We start from the raw sequence: 14,380 nt of genomic DNA, 5'->3' as shown, positions 1-14,380 counted from the left end.
TTGCCTGGGCTGGCTTTGAACTCAGATCTTAGTCTCCTGAGTAGCTAAGGTTACAGGCGTGAGCCACTGGAGACCGGCCAAGCCCTTAATTTGAACTCTAGTGCTGCTACAACAAAACAAACAAAACAAAAATACCACTAAGGTATTCAGTTACTGCAAAGCTCCTCCAAAGGAAGAAAAATTGTTGGTACAAAACTCCTTTAGATGGTGAATTTCTTTTTTTTTTTTTTTTTTAATTTTTGGGTCCAGTTGTGGGGCCTGAACTCTGGGCCTGGGTGCTGTCCCTCAGTTCTTCAGCTCAAGGCTAGCACTCTACCACTTGAGCCACAGTGCCACTTCCGGCTTTTTTCTTTTTGCTTATGTGGTGCTGAGGAATTGAACCCAGGGCCTCAGGCATGCAAGGCAAGTACTCTACCACTGAGCCACCTTCCCAGCCTAGATGGTGAATTTCTTGTAGACTAAAAAGCTCAAAACTATTAATAAAGCTCATGACAAAATTTTATTATATTATTATTTTGCTTAAGGCTAGAACTCTTCCACTTGAGCCACAGTGGCTTTTTTTTTTTCTTCTTCTGTTTATGTGGTACTAAGGAATCAAAGACAGGGCTTCATGCATGCTAGGCAAGCACTCTACCACTAAGACACATTCCCAGCCCCGACTTTTTTTTTTTTTTTTTTGCCTGTCATGGGGCTTGAACTCAGGGCCTGGGCACTGTCTCTGAGCTTCTTTGACTCACAGCTAGTGCTCTATCACTTGAGCCACAGTGCCACTTCAGGCTTTTTTCTGTTCATGTGTACTGAGGAATTGCACCCAGGACTTCATCATGTTAGACAAGCACTCTACCACTGAGTCACATTCCCAGCCCCTGATAAAATATTTTTAAGATTAAAAAACAAAAAGTGTAGAGTGAAAAATATATACTAGGAGTGTTTTTTTTTGCTTTTTTTAAATACTAGGAGTTTTAAAAAGGTAGCTTCTCCATGCCACTATGCTTCATGAAAATACATTTGTTTTTGTTTTTTTTTTTGGTCAGTCATGGGGCTTGAACTCTGGGCCTGGGTGCTGTCCCTGAGCTCTTCAGCTCAAGACGAGCGTGCTCTACCGCTTGAGCCACAGTGCCACTTCTGGTTTTCGAGTGGTTTATTGGAGATAAGAGTCTCACGGACTTTTTTTTTGCCCGGGGCTGGCTTTGAACCATGATCCTCAGATCTCAGCCTCCTCAGTAGCTAGGATTACAGGCGTGAGCTACCAGCACCCGGCTGAAAATATATTTCTTTAGAATAAAGTCCTTTGCTAGCATACAGCAAAGGCATTTGAGTTTCCTTTCCATTTTTTCTTTTTAATATATGATTATTATTTTATCTAGATCAGGGGTGGGGAATGTCCAGCTACAAGTCTTATAAGTCCCTTGAAATCACTTTGTGTGCCTAAGATAATGAAATTTAAGAAATCTAGGAGCTTTTTCATGGCAGAAACATCAATACCAGCTAACATTCCACATCAAATGCTCTTGACAGAAAAGAAGTTCCCACGTTCATCTAGATAGAATCATGCATAGCACCTAGGATGAACAAAAGAATATTTACTATAAGCCTCTGTAAACAGACTGAAAGTAAAGGCAACAAGTTAATGAAGTTCACTGGTTATTTCAGCAATCCTCACAGATGTCAACATCCTAAGCATATAACACATACAAAGACTTGTACATGTGGGCATCAGGTCATTTCCTATACTACACCAAACCAGAAGGATTTACTGTAAGAAAAACCATACTACCCCATCCAAAACAGGCAGTTTTGTAGGTTAAATATCAAAGACATTACATTCTCATCCTCTCCCTCTCCCTCTCTCCCTTTCTTCTCTCCCTTTCTCCCACCCTTCCGTATACACACATACATATCAAAGATCTAATGGGAAGAGCAGCAAGATACAAAAAGGAAAGAATAAAAATATCCTACAATGAATATGAAGTTCAAAATTGGTTAGACTTAATTTCTAGCCAACTTCTAATAACAAAAATTATAATGTAAAAATATCCTGGAGAGAACAAAGGTAAACGAAGGTACAGTCAGATGCTAGGCTTTTTTAAGTTGTGTCAAATGAGGCTTTCCGTGTGCGTGCGTGCCTGTGTGTGTGTGTGTATGTGTGTGTTTGTAGAAGCCACCATATTGGCTTAGAGATCAACCACCTAACTACTGGAATTTTATTTGACTAAATTTCATAAACCTGTCTGCAAAATTAAAACCACCTGTATAACTTCCTAAAAATAGCTATGTCTATGTCTTGCCTCAGTTTTGTTTAATTACTATTGGCCCTAATACTGATGGTATTTTTTTTAATGGTATTAATGTTATGTAGCTAGAATTAGAGCCATAAAAAGGTTAGGAGCTGTAAGGCAATATATATTAGCAGTACACCACTGACTTCTAAAGGTAAGGTTCTGGTCTGATATAAAGAGATGTCAAGCTGGACATCAGTGGCTCACACTTGTAATCCTAGTTACTCAGGAAGCTGAGATCTGAGAATCCAGGTTCAAAGCCAGCCCAGGCAGCAAAGTATATGACACTCTGATCTCCAATTAACCACCCAAAAGCTGGAAATGTGCTGTGGCTTAAAGTGGTAGTAGAGCACTAGTAGCCTTGAGCACAAAAGCTCAGGGACAGTGCCCTGTCCTCAAATTTAAGCCCAGGACCAGTACAAAAACAAAAAACAAACAACGAAAAAAAGGAGCTGTACAGGAATTTGGGAATATGGCTCAAGTAATCAAGTGCTTGCCTAACAAATGTGAGCCTCTGGAATCAATCCCCAGCACCACCAAAAAGAAAGAAAGAAAAAAAAAAAGTGAGACATAGGTAAGAAAGAAACATGATAGTTCTGAGCATAGTGCCCCATGTCTATAATCCCAGTACTCAACTGAAGCAGAAAGAGAGTAAAATTGAAGTTAGTCTGGGCTATGTAGCAATACTCTGTGGTTTGGGGGACTGTCAAGACCTAAGAAAAGGTAGGCATCAGTGACTCACACCTGTAATCTTAGTTACTTCAGAAGGCTGAGATCTCACAACTGCAGTTCAGAGCTGCCCCAAATCTCTCAAATCAACCTTCAAAAAGCCAGAAGTGGTAGAGCACCAGCCTTGAACAAAAAAGCTAAGGGAGGGCTGGGAAATTGGCTCAGTGGTAGAGCGCTTGCCTTGCATGCCTGAGGCCCTGGGTTCGATTCCTCAGCACCACATAAGCAAAAAGAAAAAACCCGGAAGTGGCGCTGTGACTCAAGTGGTAGAGTGCTAGCCTTGAGCTGAAGAGCTGAAGGACAGTGCCTAGGCCCAGAGTTCAGGCTCCATGACCGGACCTCCCCCCCCAAAAAAAAGCTAAAGGATATGGCCCGGGCCCCAAGTTTAAGCCCTAGTAATAACTATTTTCATTTTATAAAGGATTCTTTGGGACCTCCCTAAATATTTAAATACTCAATGGTCTACCTTCAAGTCAATAAGAAGGCTACAACAACAAAATATGGAATGACCTCATGAGGAAACTATTCTGCTTATATAAGCAGACAAGCCCACTTGTTAAAGGTAAGAATATGAAAAAAATGTGATATTCCCAAGAGAGACAATAGGAGTCATCATTTGTCTTAATAAGCTGGAGTCCACTGTCCAGTGTATAGATTCTGGAAGCAGTACTGCTTCTTTCCATCAGTAAATGTACACCCCCACAGATATATGACTATAACCCTACTTCCTTAGATTCTCTGCCAACCAAAATTTACTGTATCTGCACTGACTGGCATATACAATATTGTCCCTAAAGTATGACAGTATGAGCCGAGAGTAAGCTGTTTGTTTATATAATCTATGAGAACATATTATCTTTTTATCTATGGTATCTACCTTCCAGTGATGCTCAGAAGCAGATTTGTTGGGCATCTTTGTAGTCATCGAGTTGCCAAATGTCTCTTTTTCAAATGCCTAGACAAAAGATCCTTTCTAATTCCATTACAGTTAAGCACCTAGTTTAAAGGAAGCCAGGTATTTAGACCTGTTGTTTTCCTGGCCATCTCTCTACAGAGTCAGGGTCATACTTAGTATTTCTTATTCATCTTATACAGGACAAAACAATTTGTTTCCCATTGATAGCACATACCCACAGATATTCTGGACTTTGGAGCCTTTTAGTATTAGAATCCTGGAAGCTAATTAAATTGGAAATATGAGAAGAAAATGGAAAAGAAGGGGAGGGAAAAAAACAGTCAAGCAGTTTTTCTCAACTGTAATAAAAGTACATTTTATACAAAAATGGCTCAAACGACTGCCTCAAAACCTTTCAGAATTGAACATGGAATAAGCCAATGAAACATTTAAAATACAGAGGTTTGAAGTTTCAAAATAAGGTGAACATTATGAAACCATTTTAACAATTTTTAAGTCAAATTTGCGGTGGTTATCCAGAGTTAACACGTAGGAGCATTGGGCACCAGTGTCTCATGCCTGTAATCGTAGCTGCTCAAGAAAGTGAGATCTGAGGATCCTTGTTCAAAGCTAGACAGGGCAAAAAAAGTGTGCAACAAGACTTATCTCCAACTGACTACCAAAAAGCCCAAAGTGGAGCTATAGCTCAAGCAGTAGAGCACTACCCTTGAACAAAAAAGTCAAGGTACAAAGCTCAAGCCCTGAGTTCAAACCCTAGTATCAGCACCAAAAAACAAACAAACAAAAATGAGCAATAATAAACTCTGGAAAGGATATTAATCATTTGGATTGCTAGAGTAACAAAATAATCCTATATACTTGCAGATATGCCCAATACTAGTGATGAACAAGATTATAATTAACTCTCTAAAGATTAATAGTCTTGTTCTTTATCAAAGCACACTGCTGATCATCCAAGAATAGTCTATTTCTAAAAACTGTATAACATTCTTTAGTACATGAAGAACTATAAATAACCAAAGAAAAAGGAGGAGGGATGCTTACCAGACTATCTAGTCCTCCTCCCAAGAGATCCACAGCTCCCATCTGCATGGATGACACCTGTGGCACATTGACAGGGGGACCGAGGTCAAGATTTAAAAGATCCCCGAGAAGATCACCTTGAGAGGGGATAACCTGAGGCTGCTCCAGGTTGGTTGCAGTGGTGTTGCCAACAGGGCTGTCACCTGCATCAGTGCTACAGTCACATACAAACAGACAAATGAGAAAAGTTAATTTCATCAGGGATATCACAAGGCAGCAAATGAATGTAAGATATATAATTATCAAATAGTATAAAAATTCATTTAATAAATAGAAACAAAAATTTAAAGTCTAGGTAAGATTTTGACAACAGCAGAGAATGAAGAGTCAATCTACAGAAAATAAGCAAAAACTAAGAAGAAAAAGATTAATGATAATACTAATAATCAGAGGAGAATCTGTAGGGACAATAATCAGATGTGCAGGGATGGAACCTAGAGCCCTGCAAATGTTAAAAAAGTACTCTAACCACCAAGCTACGCCCATTGTCACAAGATGCTCAGTTCTTAATTCTATTAAGTTTCAAGTAAGAAAAATAAATAAAGAAGACTAAAGGCAGGTCAGGATCAGAGATTAGCAGTCAGTAAGGGTGGAAGAAATTTATATACACATCTCAAGTGAGTCACTAGAGGAAGGTGTGATGGAAAGAGCAGGGGTTTAGAATCGGAAGACTAAGATCATGAGTTAGCTCCACTAATGGCTTGTTTCATAATTTGAGCAGATGACAACTTCTCTGAGACCAAGTTTCTTCATCAATAAACCAAAGCAATATTCCCAAGCCAATGTTGGGAATATTGGTTGGTTATAGCAAAAAGTAAGCGTGCCAGGCACTGGTGGCTCACGCCTGTAATCCTAGCTATTCAGGAGGCTGAGATCTGAGGATCACAGTTCAAAGCCAGCCCAGGCAGTAAAGTCGGTGAGACTCTAATCTCCAATAAACCACTAGAAACTGGAAGTAGCTCTGTGGCTCAAGCGGTAGAGTGCTCGCCTTGAGCTGAAGAGTGCAGGGACAGCATCCAAGCCCAGAGTTCAAGCCCTATGATCAACCAAAAAAAAAAAAAAACCCAAAAACCAAAAAACTGAAAACACCATGCCCAAAACAGTAAATTTTGTAACGTACAGTAGTAGCTATCATTGTAAGCTGTACAACTGTCAGCTATAGTTCCTCAGTCAAGTTCCCCGAAGGACTACAGGGGAAGTATAAAAAGAGGAGGTTCAGACTTAGCCTTTTTAATTCAAAAGCCAAGATTATAATCAGAGAAGGAACATTAACACAGAACAGCAGAAAGAAAAACATTCTAAGACTTGTGATGAAAAAATGTCAAGAGAACCACATGAGAAGGGGCGAACTATAAAAAATGAAGCTAAATGGGAAAGATGGTATTATAGACACACGGCAAGAGGTATAGATCAGTCTCTACATATGAAATTCTGCAACATATGATTTGTTCCATTTAGGGTATGTGACAGAATGCATGGATTAGTACTTCTAAATAGAAAATAGAAAACAATGAACATTATTTCTTTTTGAAATGCCCATATTTTTCACTATAATGGAAAAGAAAGCATAATGTGAGACGACAGAGGTAAGTCAGATGACAAGAAGTAAATGATCTTGCATTTGCAGGACAAATGATTAGCACACAGTGGAGAAAATGGGAAATTCATATGAACATATTGTGAGCTCAGGGGGAATAACTAAGAAGTCATCAAGGCAATATATATATATATATATATATGTATATATATATATGTAAATTTATTTTTAAATTTATTTTTATTGGTTTGGGGCTTAAACTCAGGGCCTGGGTGCTGTTCCAAGCTTTGTGCTCAAGGCTAGTGCTCTACCATTTTGAGCCACGATGCCACTTTTGGTTTTCTGGTGGTTAAGTGGAGATAAAGAGTGTCAATAGACTTTCCTGCCCTGTCTGGCTCTAAATTATGATCCTCAGATCTCAGCCTCCTAAGTAGCTAGGATTACAGGTGTGGCCCACCAGTGCCCAGCTAAGGCAATATTTTTAATGATGAGCTTTTTCTAAATTAGACCGGTTTGCCACCACCTTCATAAGGCAGCTAAATAATAAATATAGTAAGCACCCAAGTACAAAGTACTTCTCCCTTTCCTAAGTGATTTTAAAAGACCTAGTGAACTTATAAGCATTTTTAACCTCTGCAAGAGGCAGAAAAAGGCTTTATTGCTTTATTTAATGTCAGAAGTGTATCACTTAGCATCTTGTGAGACAGCTAGGTAATGTCAATGCACACATCTGCAGCAATACATCATCTCCATTTTTATCAAATGGTATTTCCATTATTTATACATTCTTTAAATAAAAACAAAAAGCAAGCAAAAAAGCCAAAAAGATTAGTCCAGAAAGAACTACAGAAGCACCAGAAAGTAACAAACAAAAAGGCTAATATTCAGATGAAGACTTTGTGGTTGTTTTAGATAGTTTAAACATTGGTTCTTTCCTTGTGTTCAAGAGTTATTCCTGTTTGTTGATTTCCTCGTCTCAAATGAGGGTCAAGTTATCAGAAGGCTAAAATAAATGGGAAATAGGTATGTTACAACAGAACTCCCTATCTATATAAAAACTTGGAAGTACATACCAGAAGGAGTACTTAAAGAAGTTAAATTGTTACAGCTAAGCTGAGCGCCAGTGGCTCACGCCTGCAATCCTAGCTACTCAGGAGGCTGAGATCTGAAGATTGTGGTTCCAAGCCAGCCTAGGCAGGAAAGTCTGTGAGACTCTTATCTCCAATTAACCACCTTAAAACTGGAAGTAGTACTGTGGCTCAAATGGCAGAGTGCTAGCCTTGAGCTAAAGAGCTGAGGGACAGCAGTCCAGGCCCAGAATTCAAGCCCCACAACCCAAAAAAAAAAAAAAAAAATTAGTTATAATGAAAGAATATGAAACCTGTTTGTCTGCAAGGAAAAATGTTCCAACTCAGTTTAAGACCTAATCCTTATGAATTCACACATCTTTGGATTAAAATCAAAGTACAAGTCCTAAAATCACAGATCCAACTCAACTAGGGTCCATCAAAGATTAATAATCATTTTCCTGGGTGTTACCCTTTCTCTTTTGTTTTCTGTGTCTACAGACACTAAAATAAAGACTATGACAATTTGTAAAGTAATAAATTCTATGCTTTGGCCACTTATTAACCACTTAAAACAGAAATATAAATAACAGTAGAAGGTATTCACTAACAAAAGCCTGATTAGTCTATTCTGGGAACATAGTTCATTTAGATTTATGGTTGGTTATGATTATAATCAGATTCTGAAAAACTTCTGAGATATCTATCATATGAGTTTATTAGAGTACTTCTCCTTAATTAATTTTTTTTTTTTTTTTTGGTCAGTCATGGGGCTTGAATTCTGGGCCTGGGCGCTGTCCTTCAGCTCTTCAGCTTAAGACTAGTGCTCTACTACTTGAGCCACAGTGCCACTTCTGGCTTTCTGGCGGTGTACTGGAGATAAGTGTCTCATGGACTTTTGTGCCTGGGCTGACTCTGAACCATGATCCTCAGATCTCAGCCTTCTGAGTAGCTAGGATTACAGGCCTGAGCCACCAGTGCCCGGCTCCTTAATTAAAATTTTAAGATAGCTAGCTACAAAGCAAAAGTTCCATGCTATCTGGAAGTACGTGCCTAACAGATTTTTCTTATTGATAAAATCAATTTGGTAAAGAAGGTATATGTAACTAAAAATCTATATTCAGATATAGAATTTTTTCATATAAAACAATCTTGAAAATAGTTTCATTAATATTTTTATGAGTTAAGAGAAGCAGCATCCACTAACTTTATCCATAAGCCTCAATCAAAGCTACTATAAAGGAACAGATTCTACATGTACAAATATGCTTTTTTTCAACTCAGGGAATATTTTTAGCCCCATCTTACTAAAGACCTAAGCAACTTTTAGACTGTTTGGAAGGTCTTCATCATAATTTTCTAAAGCTTTTACTGTACTTTTAGATTGGAACAGAGGAAGACCCTACAGCAGTAATAGCAATAGGTATGCATACCACGTTCTTTTCCAGGATTCATAAGCAGGAAGATCAACTCTGTCTAAACAGAGTCACTTTACTCAAATCTAGTTCACAGCTTACCTCCCATGATGAATTGGCAAGTGTTTGCGATGGATCCCATGACTCCCTTCCACAAATGCATTGGGAGGTTTATGGTACACAGAGGCCAAAGAACCAATGTGGCAGATAAGCTCATCCAGTAGAGTTGGCTCAATGAGGTCTGTCTCTTCAGAGATGAGGGGCTTCTCAGATAAGACTACTTCTTTGGCAGTCACAGGATCAGTTGAGAGAAGGCGCCAATAGATGTAGCCCCGATCTCGAAGGTCAGGATTATCAGAATCCTAATGAAAAGATTAATATATATAAATATATAATATATAAATGTGTATAATATATATTTACAGTATATATATATGTATATATACATATATATATGGAACCAGTCTCCACACAAAAACTGAAACTGTTAGATCTGTAGTGATTTATGCAGACTAGTGATTATATATTTCACTGAGACTCAATTACATTTTATAATTTTTTTTTTTTTTTTGTCGGTCGTGGGGCTTGAACTCTGGGCCTGGGCGCTGTCCCTCAGCTCTTCAGCTCAAGGCGAGAGCTCTACCACTTGAGCTACAGCGCCACTTCTGGTTTTCTGGTGGTTTATTAGAGATAGGAGTCTCACGGTCTTTCCTGCCTGGGCTGGCTTTGAACCACGATCCTCAGATCTCAGCCTCCTGAGTAGCTAGGATTACAGGCGTGAGCCACCGGCGCCCAGCACATTTTATAATTTTATAGTCTCTAATGTTTTAAGGAATTTTAACATGAACTGAGATGAATTCAGTGTTAAGACGCAAATTCTAAAGCAAGTTAGAAAAGGAAATAAACTTAAAATTGGTAAGTGAACTGGTTTGAGATGACAATGGGAAAATAGTATTTTTAAAACCATAAATATTAGCAAGAGAATTCACAATACACATTATATCTTACATTATTTCACTAATACCTTCCTCCCCACCCTTTTTTTTTTTGGTATCAGGCTTTGAAATCAGGGCCTTGCACTTGCTAGTCTGGTGCTCTACCATTTGAGCCAGTTTGGAAATGGAGTCTCATGGACTGTTCTGGACTTTAGCTTAGCTAGGATTACAAGCACATACCTTCCCTTCTTGACTCAAATATTTGTAAGCATCTTACAAACCTTGGTTAGGCTGTGGAAATAAGGGGATCACACAAAGTACCTAAGGAGCTCAGAATATTAAGAGTATCAAAATATTATAAAAAAAAACACATTAAAGAGAGCATGTCACTTTTCAAAATGGGCAGGACTTGAGTTTAGTGGCCTTTTACTGTTGTAGTTTTAAAATAATTTCATATATGCTCATGGCTATAAAAATATTAATGCTATGCAGCACAATTTAGCAGTGTGTATAGGGCTGGAAGCATGGCTTAAGTAGTAAGAATGCCTGCCTGGCAAATGCAAGGCCAGAAGTTCAAACTCCAGTACTGCCAAAAAATAAAACAAGAGCATGTCGTTACAGAAAGAAATCTCCCTTAATCATTCAAACCCTTCCACTTCTCATTTCCTCATCCCCAAAATTATCATAATTAACAGTATGGTATTTGTTCTGACAGCAGCCAAGCTTTTATGCTCTACTACTTGAACTACAGCTGTACTTCCAGCGTTTTGGTGGTTAACTGCCCAGACTGGCACTGAACCGCAATCCTCAGATATCATCCTCCTGAGTAGCTAACATTATAGACATGAGCCACTGGTACCCAAGACATGTAATTTGAGCACTAAGGCCACTGGCCATATTTCCAAATCAAAACCCAACAGAATTTATTCAATTTTTTAGTTTATATAATTTAAATTCTATTTATTTTACTTTTTATCTCTTTGCAGCACATTTTACTGGCAGTACAGTAGACACATAGTATCTGCAGGTATGTGGGTCAAGGACAAAGCCATTGAGGAGAACCCACAATTGCTTAGTACTATACTCAGTTCAGTACTGTATCAGGAATGTTTGATCCATTCTTCCCATAGCACTACCCAATTTCCACTAAAGATCTTTCAACAAATCTAAAAGTTTCACTTTATTATTTAAATTAAGTGTATTATTGCCCCCTTTTCTGCCTTTGTGAGTTACCATAACACTTGGTTGCTTTTTGGGCACCATTTTCTTTTGAGGAAGTATGTTTTCATAAAGTTAATAAGAGCAGAGGTATACTCAGAAGACAAAAAGTAAACACAATTGACAATAACAAGAGCCTGAGAAGCTTCTCTGTATTAACTGAGCTTCATAATGCACATGTGCCTGACTTGTTGGTTAAGATGGGGCTCTCACTAACTTTTTTTTGCCAGGGTTGGACTTAAACCATGATTCTCCTGATTTCCTGAGTAGCTGGGATTATAGGTGTGTGCCCCCATGCCTGGCTCCAAATCTTTTTCTTCTGATCAAAACTATCACATAATTTAGCGGGCTAAAATCATTTTTTTAAATCCATGGAAGTAGCAGAAGCACTCTGACATGAAAGCTAATGTTGCCCTGAAGCTATTAGACTCAAAGTTATTTTACATACCTTCATTAACACTAAAAATCTAAGTTCAGGTGAGTGTTGGTGGCTCATGCCTGTACTGATAACTACTTAGTAGGCTGAACTGAGAACTGTTTAAAGCCAGCCCAAGCAAGAAAGTCTGTAAGACTCTTTTATCTCCAATATAGTTCATAAAAAGCAAGAAGAAGAGCTGTAGTTCAAACGGTAAAACACTAGTCTTGAGCAAAAAAGCTCAGGGACAGCACCCAGACCCTGAGTTCAAGCCCCTGGACCAGTTCAAAAAAAAGTCCAAGTTCAACTTTTATGAATTACCACTTAAACTCAAGTCAGACAACCTCATATTTAAAAGCTGTAAGAATCAATTACAATTGAGTGGAATGCGTTGTGTTAAGAGGTATTGTTTTACTATTGTCACAAAATTTAAAGACTGCATTTCTTATAATTAACACATCCCAAAATAAACCTTCTTGAAAAGAGTTTAATAAACTCTTACAGTGTGAAACATGGAATATCAACTCACTTTTTTCAGATTTCTTACCTGTGTGGCCAAACTTAAGACTTGCTGGACCAACTCCTGTGTTTCTGATGGCTTCTTGAGGAACAGCTTCACTATGGCAGTAAGCAGAGTAAGCTGCACCTAAACAGGTAAGATTTGATTAAGAAAAAAAAAAGTTATATGGGTTTTTCCTTGGGATCATCTCCAAAATAGTGACTCTAAGAGAATAAATTTCCAAGGAGTCTTTCTGATTATGGTTATAGACAAAGGATGAAACTCAGCCAATAACAATATAGCAACCAAAGGTTTCTCTGAAAACTCATTAGCCTCAGTCTCAAATTGTACTATGGCTTGTTTCTAGGACTGATTTACCACCTGTACTTTTTACACTGCATACTAACATACTGATAGTGATAGAACTGAGTCCTGATCAAATGTTATACTATTTACTCCTATCAAAACCTAGACGCTTAGGGGATTATGGAATTACCTGTTATACTGGGGAAAAGGCCAAAACAGTAAATTATGTCATATTACAGCTATTTATGTCATATTACAGCTATTAGCTGAGCTACTATTAACTGCCATTAGGCCCATTAAAATTAAAATTGTTGTAATAGATTACATATATGAACTTCTAGTTGCTGTGAGAGGAAAAGGCCTAATAATTGATCTGCTTCTCTGGGCCTGTGGCTGCTATTTTGTTCAGGAAGAGGGATAGATAGGAAAGTCTTATCCAGAGAAATCTTTTCATGCCTTGCCACAGTCTCAGGTAAAAATCTCTGCTGTAAGGAACCACAATAATTGCTAAGATGAATGTATAATCATTATTAAATAACAGAAAACAAAAATTTGACTACTGCTGAGATTATTATGACCAGCTGCTGAACCACCATGAGTGGGAACAGCAGCAGCATTCTGAATCCTGTAAGAAATGTGAGCACATAGGCCCATCTTAGACCTATGGAGCCAGATACTCTGGGGCAAGGCTCAGCAACCTGTGCTTCTTCAACAAACCCCTCAGGTGTTTCTGATGTTCATTAAGTTTTGAGATTCACTAACCTAGGTTATGCAAGTTTGTTACACCAGACATCAGTACAATTGAAAAAGTCGTCCCTTTGCTTTGGGTAGAAAACTGATTACACGCACACACGCACACACACACACACACACACACACACACACACACACACACAGGAAAACTGATTACACGCACACACACACACACACACAGGAAACTGTCTCTGATATCTTCCCAAAGAGATCTAGGACATGGGACAAAGGAGAACTTACCTGAGTACTTTCATCATGAAAACCCTCCAAGAAGCTCTCTAGTAACTCATCTGCATTGTCAATTCTCTCAGCATATTCTCCCACAATCCAAATCATAGCTGCTCGAGCATCTGGCTCATCTAGGGAGTCTAAGTTTTCACAGAGTGTGGCAATAATACTTTCATACCTGACACAACAAAATGGACTACGGTTACTAATGACAAAACTAACAACTACTCTTAATAGTGAAGCTTAAGGGCAAACTATCAACAAAAGATTACACATCAAACTATCAAGAGTCACTTAGTCAAGAGACTTATACCATCTATAAGTGAGAAGTTTATAAATGTCTAAAATTTCCTCTCAATTACGCTTTAAAAGCTAAGTTCTAACTGGTTATGAAAACTTATCAGAAGCTAGCTCAACCTTGTAATCCTAGCTACTCGGAGTAGAGCCTAGGAGGATTGCAATTCAAGGTCAGCGTGGGCAAAAGTCTGAGACCTCATCTCAACCTCAATTCAATCAATAAAAACTAAGTATGGTGGTTCACACCTATTATTCTAGCTCTGCAGGGAGCATAAAATAGGTAGATAGTAGTTCAGGCCAGTCAGACACAAATGCAACTCTATTCAGAAAAAATAACTAAAGCAAAAATGGCTGGAGCACAGCTCTAGTGGTAGAATGCCTGCCTAGCAAGCACAGGGAGCTAAGTTTATAAAACAGTATATCAGCCATGGCCAGTGGCTCACATCTGTGATGCTAGCCACTCAGGAGGCTGAGATATGAGGATCGCGGTTCAAAGCCAGCCTTGGCAGGAATGTCTGTGAGACTCTTATCTCCAATTAACCACCAGAAAACCAGAAGCAGCACTGTGGCTCAAGTGGAAGAGCACTAGCCTTGAGCTGAAGAGCTCAGGGATAGCGCTCAGGCCCAGAATTCAAGCCCCACAACCAATCAACAAACCAACACACACACACACACACACACACACACACACACACACACACAC

The 14,380-nt window shown here is 38.7% G+C and overlaps 1 protein-coding gene across 2 annotated transcripts in view; it reads right to left on the bottom strand.

Annotated features, from left to right (window-relative positions):
• The window catches only part of Ap2b1 (adaptor-related protein complex 2, beta 1 subunit), a 118,257-nt gene that overhangs the window by 63,646 nt on the left and 40,231 nt on the right, over window positions 1-14,380 (bottom strand). For both annotated transcript variants that reach the window (XM_013013332.1, XM_013013333.1), the window contains exons 11-14: window positions 13,393-13,558; window positions 12,142-12,240; window positions 9,129-9,388; window positions 4,969-5,161 (exon numbers count right to left, since the gene is read on the bottom strand). In XM_013013332.1, coding sequence (XP_012868786.1) covers window positions 4,969-5,161; window positions 9,129-9,388; window positions 12,142-12,240; window positions 13,393-13,558 — 718 coding nt within the window. The remainder of the gene's footprint in view (window positions 1-4,968; window positions 5,162-9,128; window positions 9,389-12,141; window positions 12,241-13,392; window positions 13,559-14,380) is intronic.

This window comes from Dipodomys ordii, unplaced genomic scaffold (assembly GCF_000151885.1).
Source record: "Dipodomys ordii isolate 6190 unplaced genomic scaffold, Dord_2.0 Scaffold19, whole genome shotgun sequence".
Classification (NCBI taxonomy): domain Eukaryota; kingdom Metazoa; phylum Chordata; class Mammalia; order Rodentia; family Heteromyidae; genus Dipodomys; species Dipodomys ordii.
Note: the sequence above shows the minus strand (reverse complement) of the source record. Positions and strands in the feature narration are given on the sequence as shown.